The sequence below is a fragment of the Chelonia mydas genome, chromosome 7 (assembly GCF_015237465.2).
Source record: "Chelonia mydas isolate rCheMyd1 chromosome 7, rCheMyd1.pri.v2, whole genome shotgun sequence".
Classification (NCBI taxonomy): Eukaryota; Metazoa; Chordata; order Testudines; family Cheloniidae; genus Chelonia; species Chelonia mydas.
In genome coordinates this window covers 40,401,599-40,420,078 of record NC_057853.1, presented here as the reverse complement: position 1 = coordinate 40,420,078, position 18,480 = coordinate 40,401,599, and the positions used below count along the sequence as shown (strand labels likewise).

Genomic DNA, 18,480 nt, shown 5'->3' with positions numbered 1-18,480 from the left:
AAAGGCCAGGAGGTATGCCTCTACATCATCCTCCCGCATCATTTTCTGCAGCCAATTGCTGGCCTGCATGATCTGCGTCCCATCATGGCTGTGATTCAGCTCTGTAAGGGCCTTTACCTGGTTCACCAGTTCCCGCAACATAGCCCGGTCTTGAGCAGCCTGGTCCATCAGCAGGCCGTTAGTCTCTTGCTGCAGCCGCACTGCCTCCTGTTGGGCGGCTGCCTGGACACGGGTAGCCTCCTGCTGGGCAGCCGTGGCTTGTATCAGTGCCCGCACTACCTCCCCCTGGCTCCCCCCCCGCCCAACACCCTCCTTCTTCCGCCGCACTGCGTACACCAAATCCCATTGCTGATACCAGTTGTGACAAAGTTCCTCCTCTACCTTGGTGGGTCTTGCACTTACTGGCAGATTTGCTTGCCTTGGAGCTTCACAGCAGCCCTCAACTTGGCCATTTTTCTGAACCCACAGTCCAGGTCGACTCCTCCTGTGTCTGACCAGGAGTTGGGAGGTTTGGAGCAGCTCGCAGAGACCCCTTCCCCCTCTACTCCCTCCATGGCCACGGGAGTGGGGCTAGGGCAGGCAGAGAGCCTGCCTTCGCAGCAGCCCCGCTGCACCCAGGGGTGGCAGGTTTGTAGAAATTTTGGTGGTGCCCAGAACCCGCCCCTCCCAAACTCTGCCCCCCACCTGCCTAAGGCTCCAGGAGGGAGTTTGGGTGGGGGGAGGAGGTCTGGGGTGAAGGTCTTAGACTGGGGATTAGGATGCAGGAGGGGTGGAGGGTGCAGGCTCTGGGAAGGAGTTTGGGTGCTGGCTGTAGGCTCCGAGCTGAGGCAGGGAGTGGGGATGCAGGAAGGGATGAGGGGGTGCAGGCTCTGGGACAGAGTTTGTGTGTAGACTCTGGGCTGGGGCAAGGGGTTGGGGTGCAGGAGGGTGTGAGGGGTGCAGGATCTGAGAGGGAGTTTGGGTGGGGGAAGGGGTCTGGGATGCAGGATTTGGGATGGAGTTTGGGTGCTGGGTGCAGGCTCCGGGCTGGGACAGGGGTGCAGGCTCTGGGAGGGAGTTTGGGGATACGAGGGGGTGCAGGGTGAGGGCTGTGGGGCTGAGGATGAGAGGTTAGGGGTGTGGGAGGTGCTCAGCGCTGGGACAGAGGATTAGGGTGCGGGGGGATGAGGGCTCTGTCTGGGGCTGGGATTGAGGGGTTTGGGGCGTTGGAGAGCCTCAGGCTAGGGAGGAAGGGCAGGGTAAGCCTGCCCTGCCATTAGTGAATGGGGGGCACTAGGACCCTGCTGTAGCTGTTGATTCAGGGAGCCGGCCAAGCAGAGTCAACCTGAGCTGCAGACTCCGGGGCTGAGGGAGATGAGCAGGGGCAGCAAGTAGGGGGAGAGACCCAGCCCCAAACATTGGTGGAGCTGGGCCCCTGGGCCCTGAATATTGCTGGAGCCGGGGCACCACAAGTGTATATAACTTGCCGTCCCTGGCTGCACCACCGGAGATCGCGATCAATTGGGAGAGTCTCCACGATTGACCTCAACTGGTTGGTGACCACTGGATTAGAGGAATGGCTGAATCTTCATTGGATAAAGAAGAAAAGCATTTCCTCTTTGGGTTGGCCTTCTCCAGTTTTAATTCTGATTGTAAATCCAACACAGGAATGACCCCAGATCTGTCACCTAAAAAGAATGGCTCAGTTATGGCAATCTTCCTCACATCCTCTGCAGTGAAGACCAATGCAAAGAACTCATTTAGCTTCTCTGCAATGGCTTTGTCTTTCTTGAGTGCTCACTTAGCACCTTAATCATCCATTGACCCCCACTGACGGTTTGGCAGGCTTCCTGCTTCTGATGTACTTAAAAAAACCTGATGTTAGCGTGTGTCTTTTGCTAACTGCTCTTCAAATTCTTTTTTTGGCCAACCTAATTATATTTTTACACTTGACTTGCCAGAGTTTATGCTCATTTTGAGTTTCCTCAGTAGGGTTTAACTTCCAATTTTTAAATGATGCCCTTTGCTATTTAGCTATGGTGCCATTTGGTCTTGCTGCTTATCAAACTTGAAATTTAGATTAAGTTTTCTAACCAAGAGGGGTGAAGTTCTCGAACAGCCTTCCAAAGTGAGCAGAGGGAGCAAGAAAATCTAACTTGTTCCAAAACTGAGTTTGATAAGTTTATGGAGGGGATGGTATGACGAGGTTGCCTACAACGTTACATGGCCCATCTGCATCTGCTATTAGCAAATATCTCCAAAGGCCGGGGATGGGACATTAGACAGGGAGGACTCTGAGTTACTACAGAGAATTCCTTCCCAGATGTCTGGCTGACAAGTCTCACCCACGTGCTGACGCTCTAACAGATTGCCCTATTTGAGATGGGGAAAATTTTCTTCCCCAGGTCAGATTGGCAGAGACCATGGGGGTTTTTCATCTTCCTTTCTTCAGCATGGGTCACTTGCTGGTTTGAACTAGAGTAAATGCTGGAGTCTCTGTAACTTCAAGTCTTTAAATCAAGATTTGAGGACTTCAGTAATTCAGCCAGAGGTTATGGGCCTATTATAGGAATGAGTGGGTGAAGTGCCTTCGAGCGTTTAAGCCTATGAGTCCATGAGATGGTTGATCTACTGACACCAAACTGGCTAGCTACTGACCGGTAGCAATCGGGAGTAGGGAGGTCCAAATGATGATGGCTAGGCTAAGGGCAGCTTTCATCTAGGTGTTCTGCTGTGAGGCTCTGGAGCAAACTCTGCACAGATTTCCAGGAAAGTGTTTTAGGACATTCTAAAATTCTGCCACCACTGCTGATCATCCCAGGTCTATAGCACTATCCTGTCCCACCTGTCATTGCTAGAGCACAAAAAGCAGCACGTCACCAAGTGAAGTCGTTCCAGGAAAACATCAAGGAGACATGTTGGTCAGTTTCAGCCTCCTCCTAACAGGCCCTATTCCTTAAGTAACTGAACAAATTCAAGTATTCATGCAACAACCTATTCACCACCATGAGGATAACAGTGCTTGCCAATGCCTGCTCCATGCTTCCAGACAGCACTTTGAAAATGGTACTGGCTCACAAAATATAGATGGATGATGGGATGAAAGAAGAGCAATCTTGGGAATTACTTAATTTGACCCCAAATCCCAAAATTCCACTGCCTTCTAGTAGGTATCCCACAACAGATGTGCAAAAAATCCCAGAATGCATAAAGTACAGTTGCAGAGCAATCCACCATGGGATGCAAGATCTGAATGCTGATCACTTGTTTTCAACCATCATCCTCCTGTGCAGCAATGATATAAGGCAAATTTACCTTAATCAAGGAGTAACTGTGGTGCATCGGCATTGCTCATGCAATACTTGTTAAGGGTCACTTAACATGTATGGACAAAACATGCAGTTTCAAGTGTAGACATGCCCTAAGTACACACACATATGTACAGATGTAATGTTTGCTACATATGAGACAGTGAACCACATTACTGTACCAAATACAAAATGAGTATCGGCTTTGATGGTACACGTGTAAGATAAGTGATTTTCTTCAGTGTCAGAGGGAGTGAAGGAAATGAGTACACAAAACCTAAGTTTTTGAAGGGTAAGCACAGGAGTTCTCAAACTGGGGGTTAGGACCCCTCAGGTGGTTGCAAGGTTATTAGATGGGGAGTCACGAGCTGTCAGCCTCCATCCTAAACCCAGCTTTGCATCCAGCATTTATAATGGTATTAAATATATTAAAAAGTGTTTTTAATTTATACGGGGGGGTGGGGGTCACACTCAGAGGTTTGCTATGTGAAAGGGGTCACCAGTACAAAAGTTTGAGAACCACTGGATAAGTAGGAGAGCCTGAAGAAAAATATTTCTACTCTCAGACTCATTCAGCTGTCAAGAAGGTTTTCAGAAATCTGAAACAAAATGGAAACTCAATTATTTTCACAAGAAATAATTCACAGTACTGAAGTTAACTAGGTCTCCCCTGACCCTGCATTCCCACAGTTATTGCTGTTTTCGTTCACTCATTTCAGAGAGTGAAATGCCACATTACAATCACTCACTTTTGCCAGTTTGGAAATGATTCTCAAAGTGTTCCTAACATTGTAGGAGACTCCTTCAAATTACTTGGAGTTCTGACAGACCGACAACATAAACAATAATTTATTGGTTAGCTTAATAATGATGTGAAGTGTTGGCACTATACTGTTGTGTTTTTTGTAATGGTAACCTGTGTGTATCCTTAAGTATTAAGAAAATTTTTCAAAGAAATAGGTAGATCTGTGAGAGAACTCATATAATTTAAGACTGTTTTGGAAAGAATGTAGCGGTCGAGAACCAGAGTGGATTAAAAAAAAAATTCCATTAACTACAGAAAGAACTGGTCTCAAAAGCTATTGTACATGTGACAGAGAAGTTATCCAAGAAACAGAAGACAAATTTAGTAACACTAACTCCCTAACAGGCCACAATAAAATAGTCCCTATCCAATTTCTGTACCACTTTTACAAAAGTGTATCAGTAAAAACAAAAAGTATGCAAGAAACAAAATCCATTATAAAAGAAACAGGATCCCTTAACTACTTCCAAAGAAAAAAAAATTAACTCAGCGCAGTACTCATGACTTTTTGCACCAGATATAAAAACAAGAAATGACTCTTACAGCTGTGGTAATAATGATTGTCTCACGGGGTTCCCCTTCTCTCTCTCACACACACACACAAAACTACAACAGACCACCGTCACATAACACACCCACCCCCAGAACTAAGCCCATGCAAAGTTTAATATAATACAGATGTGTTGCAGATACAGCACAAAATGCTGCATTCTACTGACAAAGTCAAAGTTTAACTAGTTAGGAAACACAAACAAAGTTGAAACCATTCTCAAAGTGTCAAAAAAAAAAAATACAAAACGGAAAGGATAATTTATGCAATAAATTAGTTTACTATTCCCTGTCATGTGGCCCACTCACTGCTAGAGTCACCTCCTCCTGGACACTCTGGGGGTTAGCTCCGTCCAGTTGCTGGGCCCTCCTCTAGCAGTCTCTCCACCCAAGGTCCTCTCTCCTGCCCCTCTAGCTCCAGGAGCTGCAGCTTCCTCTTCATGACTGGGCCCTTTGGCCAAGTCCCAAAAGTCCTCCCCTTACGTCCTCGAAGTCTTCGAAGGCGAACTGCCCCAGGCAGTCCACTTTCCACTGTGTGGACTCCACCACTTCCCCAGTGGCTGGTAAGGAAACCCAGGCCCACCCTCTACTCCAGATTCCAGCTCAGGGGTCCTCACTTTAACAGCCAAGGTCTGCCCTATCCAACTCAGAGACTAACCAATTTATTTGAGCATAAGCTTTCGTGAGCTACAGCTCGCTTCATCGGATGCATACTGTGGAAAGTGTAGAAGACCTTTTTATACACAAAAAACATGAAAAAATACCTCCCCCCACCCCACTCTCCTGCTGGTAATAGCTTATCTAATCTAAAGTGACCACTCTCCTTACCATGTGTATGATAATCAAGGTGGGCTATTTCCAGCACAAATCCAGGGTTTAACAAGAACGTCTTGGGGGGGGGGGGGGGGAACAAGGGGAAATAGGCTTGAATAGAGACTGGGAGTGGCTAAGTCATTATGCAAGGTAACCTAAGTTAATTGTATCCAATTTGCAAATGAATTCCAATTCAACAGTCTCTCACTGGAGTCTGGATTTGAAGTTTTTTTTATTGTAATATCGCAACTTTCATGTCTGTAATCGCGTGACCAGAGAGATTGAAGTGTTCTCCGACTGGTTTATGAATGTTATAATTCTTGACGTCTGATTTGTGTCCATTTATTCTTTTACGTAGAGACTGTCCAGTTTGACCAATGTACATGGCAGAGGGGCATTGCTGGCATATGATGGCATATATCACATTGGTGGATGTGCAGGTGAACGAGCCTCTGATAGTGTGGCTGATGTTATTAGGCCCTGTGATGGTGTCCCCTGAATAGATATGTGGGCACAGTTGGCAACGGGCTTTGTTGCAAGGATAGGTTTCTGGGTTAGTGGTTCTGTTGTGTGGTATGTGGTTGCTGGTGAGTATTTGCTTCAGGTTGGGGGGCTGTCTGTAGGCAAGGACTGGCCTGTCTCCCAAGATTTGTGAGTGTGTTGGGTCATCCTTCAGGATAGGTTGTAGATCCTTAATAATGCGTTGGAGGGGGTTTAGTTGGGGGCTGAAAGTGACGGCTAGTGGCGTTCTGTTATTTTCTTTGTTAGGCCTGTCCTGTAGTAGGTGACTTCTGGGAACTCTTCTGGCTCTATCAATCTGTTTCTTCACTTCCGCAGGTGGGTATTGTAGTTGAAAGAATGCTTGATAGAGATCTTGTCGGTGTTTGTCTCTGTCTGAGGGGTTGGAGCAAATGCGGTTGTATCGCAGAGCTTGGCTGTAGACAATGGATCGTGTGGTGTGATCAGGGTGAAAGCTGGAGGCATGTAGGTAGGAATAGCAGTCAGTAGGTTTCCGGTATAGCGTGGTGTTTATGTGACCATCGGACTCCAGCGAGAGACTGTTGAATTGGAATTCATTTGCAAATTGGATACAATTAACTTAGGCTTGAATAGAGACTGGGAGTGGCTAAGTCATTATGCAAGGTAACCTATTTCCCCTTGTTTTTTCCTTCCCCTCCCCTCTCCCCCCCAAGACGTTCTTGTTAAACCCTGGATTTGTGCTGGAAATGGCCCACCTTGATTATCATACACATTGTAAGGAGAGTGATCACTTTAGATAAGCTATTACCAGCAGGAGAGTGGGGTGGGGGGAGGTATTTTTTCATGCTTTGTGTGTATAAAAAGATCTTCTACGCTTTCCATAGTATGCATCCGATGAAGTGAGCTATAGCTCACGAAAGCTTATGCTCAAATAAATTGGTTAGTCTCTAAGGTGCCACAAGTACTCCTTTTCTTTTTGCGAATACATACTAACACGGCTGTTACTCTGAAACCTATCCAACTCCTTGTTGCTTTTCCCTTGACCCTTGCCTACCTTTCTGGCTCTCTCCCCTCCCAGGGAGTAACTGTAGACTACCCTCTATAGTCCCAAACCCACCTCTCTTCACCCAGGGAGTGACTCTGGGCTACTTCCCTGGAGCCCCTAGCTGCTCTCAGTTCCTGGGCTTTCTACAAGCCCCTTCTTTTCCCATCCAGCTGAGCCTCATCTAATTAATCCCTGCTTCCTGACTCCTCCTCCTGTGGAGAAATGCCTCCTCCTGGTGGAGAAACTGCAGAACTAAAATTCATTTGCAAATTTAACACCATTAATTTGGGCTTGTATAGGGACTGAGAGTGGCTGGCTCACTACAAAAGCAACTTCCTCTGTCCTGGCATTGACACCTCCTCCTCAATTATTGGGAGTGGACTACATCCACCCTGATTGAATTGGCCCTGTCAATACTGGTTCTCCACTTGTAAGGTAACTCCCTTCTCTTCATGTGTCAGTATAATAATGCCTGCATCTGTAATTTTCACTCCATGGATCTGAAGTGGGTTTTTTACCCACGAAAGCTTATGCCCAAATCGGTTAGTCTTTCAGGTGCCACCGGACTCCTCGTTATCTTTTCATACAGACAGACAGTATGATTGAGCTCATTGTCTTTCTCTTCACTGCAATGAGCTCTAGGCCACTCTGAGGTTAGAACATGTCCAGGACAGTGGTTCCTATGTGGTGGAGATATGCCGTGCATTTTCCTTCAATAACTGGAAACATTTTTTCAGCATATGCTGCAAACCAATCTTTATCTTGTACGTTCTTTTTACCAAAAGTGAAGACTATAGCTATATGGATATTCAGTCTAAGTGTGTTCCATGCTGCATCAGCAATCAGGGGAGGTGGAACGCAGGACACAGCTTCCCGGAGATTTTTAGTGAGTTGAAGACATCCTCCTTGGTCTTTTGTGTTGTTGATGTTAATGTGTGGGCAAACAGCTTTGTTTGATACAATGGAATTTCCTTATTTTGCAGCATGGTCTGTGTCACAGTCTGAACTGTAAAAACTGTAAGTATGGAGAATATCCTGTAGGTGTTTTCTCTGGGTGACAATTAAATCCAGCTGGTGCCAGTGGCTAGATGTGGGATGTCTCCAGGAGACCTTCTGGACATGACTACCTCTGGAAGTAGTTATAAGCAATGCACAGTACTCCTGTAGTGTTTGCCCACTGTTATTTATTTTTCCTACTCCATGGTGGCCTGTGCATAGCAACCACATCTTGTGATGAGAGGCGACTCTAACATTGAACTATCCCAATAGATATAGTCACTCACCTAGTGGTAGTTTGCTGGTGACACTGTACCTACTAATAGAACAAGTCCCTCTCTTGAAAGGTGGAATAAAGTGCTGGGGCAAAGGTAACGGTGATGTTGGCAAAGCTGCCTATGGAAGATATTCTTAGTGATATAATACATCCTCATATTGCAATGGGACATTAGACCCTGGGTGCTAAGAAGTTGACTGCAAAACCAACCATCCCACATTTGTGATGGTCGTTTGCTTTTTCCATGCTAAAAGAAGGCATAATGCATCTCGCATAGAGAGCCTGCGTCAACTAGTCTGATTTCAGAGAGAGTGGCTACATCTATGTCAAGCTTCTCCAGCTCTGTCAATGGTGGCAACCTTTCCAGGGTCATCGACCTCACTGAGGTCATCCTCAAAGTGCAAATTGTCCTCACATTCCGGCAAGCAATGAAGAGGGCAACCATCATACCCAAACCTTTGGCACATACACCTAGGCAGAAAAATAAGGAGGCTTGCATTATTACCAGGAGGGGGGATTTGGTCCTACTGACTGGATCAAAAGGCACGAAAGACTAAAGATATTTGGAAGCCAGCACCAATGCAGGAGATGCCAGAGAGCAGAACTGAGTTGCAATGCCAACCACCTGACACTTTCTCCCCAGTGAATTCAGTTCAGAGTTTTCTGCCCTAGCTTCTGTTCAACCAAGAACTGTCTGCAAGGTATCAGTGTCAGATAGAACTACTCCTTTGTGGATATTGTTTTTCATTCCAGTGGGTATCTGGCATGCCCACCACTATGAATTGGTGAGTGGTGGGGTTCCCAGTTTAGTCACCAAGCAACTGATTCATGGCAGGTTACGCGATACCAGTAGTAAGCCTCACATTCCTGACCTATGAGGATGGTAGCACTAAATGCCATGGTTTAGCTGGTTAAATAACTGTCTAGTAAACAGGAGATTGTGGGTTCAAATGCCAGTGGTGCCTCTACTTACTTCTCACCTCTCTGATAAGAACGATAAATATGTACTTTACAAGTCACTTCAATAAAAATATTAAACTTGTTTAAAAAAAGACCATTGTAGGCCGGACTGATAGCATGACTGTGACATACTGGGGTGCAATCTAGCCAAGTGAGGGGCTGCTCTGCACCATGGGTGCCTTAAAATGCCTGACTGCAGTAGCTACCACCTGACCCACTCACAAGCAGCCTGCCAGCATGCAAACACCCTGAATGTCTATATGTAATTGCAGCCTGCCAGCCACACACGGGTCACACGCTAGCTTTTACCAGCCTGGGTTCTTTCTGCAGAGTGACCCCAACACACTACCAGTCCTAGATTTTCCCAGAAATATATGTATTGTACTGACCAGCCCTCTCTTCAACAGTCCAAATATATTATATCTGTTGTCCCTTTAAGGGAACAATACACAACAACTTGCCACCTTAAATGGCGTTACCCAATTTAAGTTAAACACACCGGATTAGTTTCAATTAAAGAATAAAAACATTTATTTAAATACAAGGGGATTTTAAAATGACTACAAGCAATGAGGCAAAAAGTTAGAAATGGTTACAAGAAAAATAAAGTTAAAACACTTCCTAGGGCCTAACTTAAACTATCCTTGATTCAAAGTGAAGTCCTTACTATATCCTTCTAACAGAATTACTGACCAAACTTTACAGGTCTGGACCTCTCTCCCGAAGTCCAATGGCTGTTTCTTTTGTCTTCTCAGGTACGAAGGAGGAGATGGACAGGGAGAGATACACCTTGGGGTGTTTGCCCTTCATTTTTGTCGTTTAGCCCCCTCAAAGTTCTAACCAGCTGAGCAGAAGGAAACAGAGTCTAGTGAGGTAAGATGCTACATGCTGTTTTCTGTCACTTGTGTGCTGAGATGCAGATTTTCTTTGTCTTCTTTCTTCTCTCTCTCTCGCTGAGGACATTGTTTACATCTTATATGCAAACTGAGATAACCACACATCCCTTTATATAAGACTGCTTGACCAGTTGTCCCTTAACTAGCTAGGAATAAGAAACAGACTCCTATCCTTTGAGGGTCATTCACTAGAGGGAGATGCGATCACACACATTTTGCCCACGTATAACAATGTTGGAACAGAAAAGCAGACCTTGAAAGTGTTTCTTGCATATTAATTGAAATTAGTTAAATTATCTCTGGACTAAGCAATACAAAGTTCTAAAACACATAGAAAAAATATGTATTCCTGTTTTTAATATGGCTTCATAATTCATAAATGGCCCTTTTCGGCCTTAAAGATCTATGATAATCTAATCTGCCCTCCTGCCATGACACAAACCATAGACTTACCTCTATTAATTCCTGTATCACCCCCAGTAATCTGAAGGTATTTAAGAGCCACTGATTACAACATGTTACCAAGCGAAGAAAATGACACAGCTTTTTCAACAAATCCAAAGAATCAACCCACTCAATACTTTATCTAGTACAATGAACCATATCAACCATACAAAAATCATTTATTTAACAAACAAAAACCTTACCTGGACACAAACTTGCTTAAATCCAAATATTCACCACATTCCATTATAATGCTGAGGTCAGTAACAACAGCAGATATGCTTTCATTACTCTAGATTGGAGAAATTAAGAAAAAAATGCAGATTAATTTATAATTATATATAAACTTGCTAGTTACAGGAGATCTTAAACACAGATTTTAAAGTGAGGTCTACTTACACAAAAAATCTTTTATCATACACATAAATAGTACAAAGGTAACAACCTATTGGAACAAGGCCTACGCTCACTTGAAGAGAAATGGTAATTTTTAAGAAGTACAAGAGGATGGTGCTTGTATGCTTCATAACATAGCATTGCTTTCTGTTTAATCTATTATTGTCCCATTCTCTTCATCCCCCAGCACGACTTCAACAATATTAACAAATAAACTATTTGTGTAACACAGTGGTTTTCAACCACGGGTCCATGGACCCTTAGGGGTCCGCAAGGTTTCGGAGGTCCCCCAAGCAGGGAAAGCTTTAGACTTGTTGGGGTCCATGGCAGAAACCCAAAGCCCTGCCACCTGCGGCCCTGAGCCCAGCCACCGGGGGCTGAAGCTGAAGCCTGAGCAATATAGCTTTGCAGGTGTCCCTGTGGTATGGGGCACCAGGCAATCCCCTTGCTTGCTACCCCTAACGCTGGCCCTGGCTTTTATATGCAGAAAACCTGTTACTGTAGCACAAATAGGCCATGCTTGGGGGGTGGGGGGGGGTGTGGTCAGAAAGAAAAAGGTTGGGAACCTGTGGTATAACAAAAAAAACTTTGTCATCCAACCACTAATACATATAATACTGTAATGTGATCTAAAGAGAGGAATAAGAAAATCATTTGCTCTACAGTTCTCCTTGTTTTATTTCTTGAATTTGTTTTGTATTTTATGACATCCATTTTGCCTTACTTTCATTTTACTTCACAAGAATACGTGTACACAAATATATCTGCAGAAATAAGTGTGATTAACATGTATACCAAATTAAAATCTTGAACAATGTATGCAATTTTAGCTTTCACAAAGAGAGTGAGAAAGTAGGTTCAAATAGAAAAAATATAATTCTTTGTATTATATATTTTAAAACATGCCAGAGCAGTTAGCTTGGGAAAGGACAGTTAGAACACATCACTTGGAAAGACATCATGAAACAGGCAGCATTAATACTTCTCACTGCAGTGGGGCATACAATACTGTTTTTCCTATTCCAGCTACTATGAACTCATGGGAAGGTAAGATAGAGGAAACAAATTTAATGGGAATGCTGGAGTCAAATGAAAACATATCATGACATTCTGTAGCATTGTTTGGACAGGGACATTGCCAATGTTGCCATGACTAGAGTTGGAGAAGGCTAGCCAAGATACTTTATAAAATTTGGGAAGTGGAATAAGCATCATAAGGAAAGAAAAATCAATTAAAACATATAGCAGAAGGCTCAGATCTGGGCACAGAGCAGCCGACAAACTGCTAGCACAGTTACTGGATGTAAGCAATTGTATCTTTATAGAAAACTGGCATCCTAGGAAACTGACACTACCATTTTGTGCCCAGACGCCATCTTATGGTCCACTGAAAATGTTTAAAGGGAAAAAAAATCCTCTGGAAAACGGCAATTTTTAATTAAATTGACCACTCCCTCAATGTTCTTGAGATTTGACGTGATAGAGTTTAAAGTTAGTATAAAGCTAAAATTGTGTATGTACTTGGAGACAATTTAAGTACAATATGGCAGAATCTCATGGTATTTTTACGTCAAACTTCATCTTTCTGTAAAGGATCTCTGCTTTGGCACATGGGACTCCATCTTTCATTATTAATGACTTTTAGCACCAGTACAGGCTGCTTTTTTTTTTTTAAATCTAGAGACAAAAGTAAAAACCCTTTGCTGTGGTAAAACTTTCAGATTTCAGTCAAGAACCTGCGGAAACAAAAGAATTTAACTCATTAAATTGGAAGATGAAAGAATCAGATGAAAATCTATGCTGTGGCCATTTTATATATCCCCAAAACAGGGGGAAGAAAAATAATCCTTACTTAGACCAGAACTGGGTGGAAGATGTGTTATCCAATTGGACATTCCTCGAAAAGAGGTTTGGGAGAATACTAATAGGAGGATTAAAGCTATATTTTTATTCTAAGGGTCTCAGAATACTTTACACATATTAGTAAATCTGTGTCCCAACACGAATCTCCTATGAAGTAAAACATTTATCATCCTAATTTTACAGGTGGAGAGCGTAAGGAACAGAAGTTATGGGAAAATTTTCAAGTTTTAAAATTGCGGATTAATGACCCAATCCTGCACTGAGAAATATGGGCAGACCCCCGCATCCATGCAGACCCCCATTGACTTCAGTGTTTTCATTGCACATTGGAGACCTAAGTGTCTTGGATAACATCACACAGGAAGTCTGTAGCAAAACCAGGATTATCCCCATCTCACAATGTCCAATTTTGTGCCTTAAACGCAAGACTACCATTACCCAAACAATTCCTTGTTTAAACAAATGTTGTTATGCACAAAAAAATTCACAGACAGCCTCTCTTTCATGCTGCTGAGGAAGCCAAATAGCAGTGTATGAAATATTTTCACAGAACCTCCAACATACCAAATACACAACAGGATATTTTCTTTAAAAAAAGATTTTTTTCAATTCCGTTACATACAAACTTCTGAACTGTACTTCCGGAAAAAAGTTAGTGCACACATTAGTCACATACAAAAATCTGAATGTCATAGTAAGCACGCTGCATTGTCCATTTCTTTAAAAAAATAGAAATTAAAAGCAAGATGTGTCCATTTGCTGTGTTCATGAAATGTTGTGTTGACATTTTACTACTGTAGGTAAATAATTCATAGATATTCTCACAATGAATGCAATCCAGTCACGTTATAAATAAAATCTTCAAATTGAACACCATACATAGTAATACAGCGCATACAAGGAAGCTGAATTATAATTGCTATGGAAACCACAGCTTTAAATTTTCTGACTTGTAATATGATAGAGATTTTACATATACAAGACCATATATTTTTGTTGTATTTAATGACTGTACAAGTAGATGTGCTATACACATTAGAGTCTGTATGTGTAATTCCCTCTATGCTAGAAGATGCTTATATAGCTCCATATTTTTAAAAGCATGAAATATCAGAAACTTAAAATATATAATGCAAAAGGGAGGGGAAAACAAAACCAGAAAATTAATCTCTCTCTACTAGCATTTTAAATTATAATTTTGACACAGGTTTTGGTTTTTTTGGGTTTTTTTTCCAGGAAATGACCCATCAACAAAACAAATTCACATAAAAATCACAATTTCTCTGATAAAAAAAATGTAATTTAAATTCAATAATCAGCCAGTAAATAGTGAAATACTGCCATCTAACGACATAGATTTAAATAATTTAGTGCACAGTCAACATGGATGTTTATTAGAATATTAGCCTGAAATTTTATTAGAATATCAACTTGAAATTCTGCATCTTCACTTCAACATGCTAACTTCACAATGCATTAAATGAGGTCATGATTCTGTAAAAACAAACTAAGGTGAGTAGTCCCTTTGACTTCAGCGAATCTTTTTGCACAAGTGATGACTGCTCAGCCGAGTAGAGTTTTCTAGGATTCAGTCCTAAATTTAAGTCAATGGGTCTACAACTGTGAGTAAAGTTAAACATGTGCTTTGGCTTGCAGACTTAGGATCACAATTATGGCCCAAGATTTGCTTATATCAGAAGTCTGAAGGGGGAGACCCGATCTGTTTTTGAACTAAGAGGAAAATGTTAGACAAAGTAAAAAATTTCTAATCAGAATATTTTAATTATCTGTAGCTCAAGAACAATTAGATTCACTTTCTTAAATTCTGCAGAAACATTCTCCTTTGTTTTTAGGGTAAACAAGGCAACGCTCAGACCAAGCCATAGCTTTAGGAGGTTAATATAAGGCTTTATAATGGAAGCTGATTAGTAATGTCTCATTAATATGTAGGGTTGTTCTGTTACTAAACAGGTTCACGTTTTTCTTATATTTATCTTAAGATTTTATATATTATGAGACTTTTCTACCCATTAAGGCAACAATTTATACCTATTTTTGGAGGGGGCCAAATTCCATATGTAGTTAAACCAGTGTTGCCAACTTTTCTGATTTTTGTCATGATATTTCGTGTTTTTCTTAGAAGTCCAACTCTTGGACTCCTGGGGTTAAATGAAAATCTCCCCTTCATTTCAAATAAAGTTTAGCTTACAAGCTTCATAGCTGAGGGGAAAAACTTAAAAACATAACGCAAGTTCACTCTAAAGATTAAAAACAAAAAGACAAATAAAAAGAACCCAAATTAAAATATATGTCTCATGATTTTGGAAGTTCTGACTCATTTATGAACTCTTGGGGTTGGCACTATTACAGTCCATATACTGCTTCATAAATTTAGGATTATACTCTACCTTAAATCCACAATCCACTGATATCAATGCAATGACTGATCGAAGATTAAAAGTAGAATACGGCCTTTATATGGCGATTCAACTTTCAGATATTATTCTTTGTTAAACTGCGTTCACTATTGTTCAGTGGGAAAATATTTTCAGGCCAGGACAACAGCTATTTCTGTCTTGTATATCTTTCCTTTTCCTATCCTCCTTTCCCTATTTATCTCTATCGACTCTTTCTTCACTCTCTTTTCATGCAACAACTCTAAATTCCTCTGTGTGTTTCATTCTCACCCACAATTTCACCATCACAGCTGATAGAATGACCAGCAGTTAAATAGTTAATGATGACATGTACACAATTACTAGTGTCAGAAGTAATATTCTAATTAAATTAATGGGAGTAAGGAAGATCTTGACTCCCAGCATCATAGTTTCACACTGTCTGCAAACTGAGGACACCACCACTGTGTATCAGTTACTATGAAAGCTAACCCTTACTTACTTTTTTTTTTTAAATGAAAGCTTTGATTCTGAAGAATCTGAATATACCATGCTGGTTTCAAAAGTGCATCAGATAGACTGAATTTTTGATACTACTTCATATAAGTATACATCTGAAGGACTTTGTAAGAAACCATTTCCTCCCAACCGCTTTCTGGCATGTTAATCACTCTTCACCTCACAGATACATCTGAATGGCTAGTTTTCTCTGTTCTACTTAATAAACTTACATTTTTTCTTCCAAGTTGTCAAAAATAACTACAAGGAATTAAGTTTTGACCGAATCTTTCAGAACTAATTTGTCTCTTCAAGTAGACTTAAACCATATTTCTTTTACATGTTCATAGGTATCTTTATTGAGTAACAATATCTCTGTGTAAGTATATCCTCAGCAAAAAATGAAGACACTGGAGCATCAGCTAAAGTACAACAGAATTAAAAAACCTGAAAACAATTACCCCTTGTCTGATAACTGATGCTTACAGAAATTAACACGCTAAGTTTTATATAATAAAAACAAATGTATTAAAACAGTGTAACTCACTAAAGAGGACACTATATTCTTTTTTTTTTTGATGCATGTGCTTATTTCTGATTAACGTTAATGGCACTTATATGCCCTGTTTAAGACAGTAACAGACTTAAAGATATAATATGCCAAAGTTTGGAAAATAAATGTAAAGTCAGAGAGAACCACTAGATCATCTAGTTGACCTCCTATTTATCACAAGCCATAACACCACCCAGCACTTGCATATTAAACCCAACAACCAAAATTAGACCCCATTATTACAGCCCACAGGAGACTAAATTATTACATGCAACAGGTAGAGAATAGAAGGTGCATCAATGCCCGCAGTGGCAGCAAATTGATTAAGTGACTCAGATAATCCTGGCAATCAACTTGCACTCCAGGCTGCAGAGGAAGACATTAAAAAAAAATAATCACAAGATCACTGCCAATTTGACCTGGAGGAAAATTCCTTCCTGACCCCACATATAGTGATCAGTATATGTAATATCAATCTATGACAGTCTGATAATAAGTCTGTCAAGTTAATTTTTCATTAACAACATTTATTATCGTCACCTTTGGTGTTCATTACAACTTCCATTCTGTAGCAGGAACGGATTAAATCTGGGAAGCTGACATAGGGCCATCAAGGGGCTATCAACATTAAATAGTTCCACTCTGGTAGAGCAATTGGGTTGCTTTCAGTAGAATCGTTAACTTTTAACAAGACTCTGCCCAGCAACCAACAGAGGAAGGTTGGAGCAAGGAATATTCCCAGCAACGTCTCCGACTCAAGAAATATTTCCAACACACCTCTGAACAACATACTAATCTACAGAGACCTTCCTATCAACATTACAAAAAGAAGGATTCTAGGTGGACTCCTCCTCAAGGTCGAAACAACAGACTGGACTTCTACATAGAGTGCTTCCGCCGACGTGCACGGGCTGAAATTATGGAAAAGCAGCATCACTTGCCCCATAACTTCAGCCGTGCAGAACACAATGCCATCCACAGCCTCAGAAACAACTCTGACATCATAATGAAAAAGGCTGACAAAGGAGGTGCTGTCGTCATCATGAATAGGTCGGAATATGAACAAGAGGCTGCTAGGCAGCTCTCCAACACCACTTTCTACAAGCCATTACCCTCTGATCCCACTGGGGGTTACCAAAAGAAACTACACCATTTGCTCAAGAAACTCCCTGAAAAAGCACAAGAACAAATCCACACAGACACATCCCTGGAACCCCGACCTGGGGTATTCTATCTGCTACCCAAGATCCATAAACCTGGAAATCCTGGGCGCCTCATCATCTCAGGCATTGGCACCCTGACAGCAGGATTGTCTGGCTATTTAGACCCCCTCCTCAGGCCCTATGCTACCGGCACTCCCAGCTATCTTCGAGACACCACTGACTTCCTGAGGAAACTACAATCCATTGGTGATCTTCCTGAAAACACCGTCCTGGCCACTATGGCTTTAGAAGCCCTCTACACCAACATTCCACACAAAGATGGACTACAAGCCGTCAGGAACAGTATCCCCGATAATGTCATGGCAAACCTGGTGGCTGAACTTTGTGACTTTGTCCTCATCCATAACTATTTCACATTTGGGGACAATGTATACCTTCAAATCAGCGGCACTGCTAGGGGTATCCGCATGGCCCCACAGTATGCCAACATTTTTATTGCTGACTTAGAACAACGCTTCCTCAGCTCTCGTCCCCTAATGCCGCTACTTGCGCTACATTTATAACATCTTCATCATCTGGACCCATCGAAAAGAAGCCCTTGAGGAATTCTACCATGATTTCAACAACTTCCATCCCACCATCAACCTCAGCCTGGACCAGTCCACATAAGAGATCCACTTCCTGGACACTACGGTGCTAATAAGTGATGGTCACCTAACCACCACCGTATACCAGAAACCTACTGACCGCTATTCCTACCTACATGCCTCCAGCTTTCACCCAGACACACCAACGATCCACCGTCTACAGCCAAGCTCTACGATAGAACAGCATTTGCTCCAACCCCTCAGACAGAGACAAACACCAACAAGATCTCTATCAAGCATTCTTACAACTACAACACCCACCTGCTGAAGTGAAGAAACAGATTGACAGAGCCAGAAGAGTACCCAGAAGTCTCCTACTACAGGACAGACCCAACAAAGAAAATAACAGAACGCCACTAGCCGTCACCTTCAGCCCCCAACTAAAACCTCTCCAACGCATCATCAAGGATCT

The 18,480-nt window shown here is 42.2% G+C and overlaps 1 protein-coding gene across 2 annotated transcripts in view; it reads right to left on the bottom strand.

The window, feature by feature from the left end:
- LOC102944498 (centromere protein P) overlaps positions 1 to 18,480 on the bottom strand; it is a 316,300-nt gene that overhangs the window by 291,085 nt on the left and 6,735 nt on the right. For both annotated transcript variants that reach the window (XM_037903533.2, XM_037903534.2), the window contains exon 5: positions 10,756 to 10,844. In XM_037903533.2, the coding sequence (XP_037759461.1) occupies positions 10,756 to 10,844 (89 nt within the window). The remainder of the gene's footprint in view (positions 1 to 10,755; positions 10,845 to 18,480) is intronic.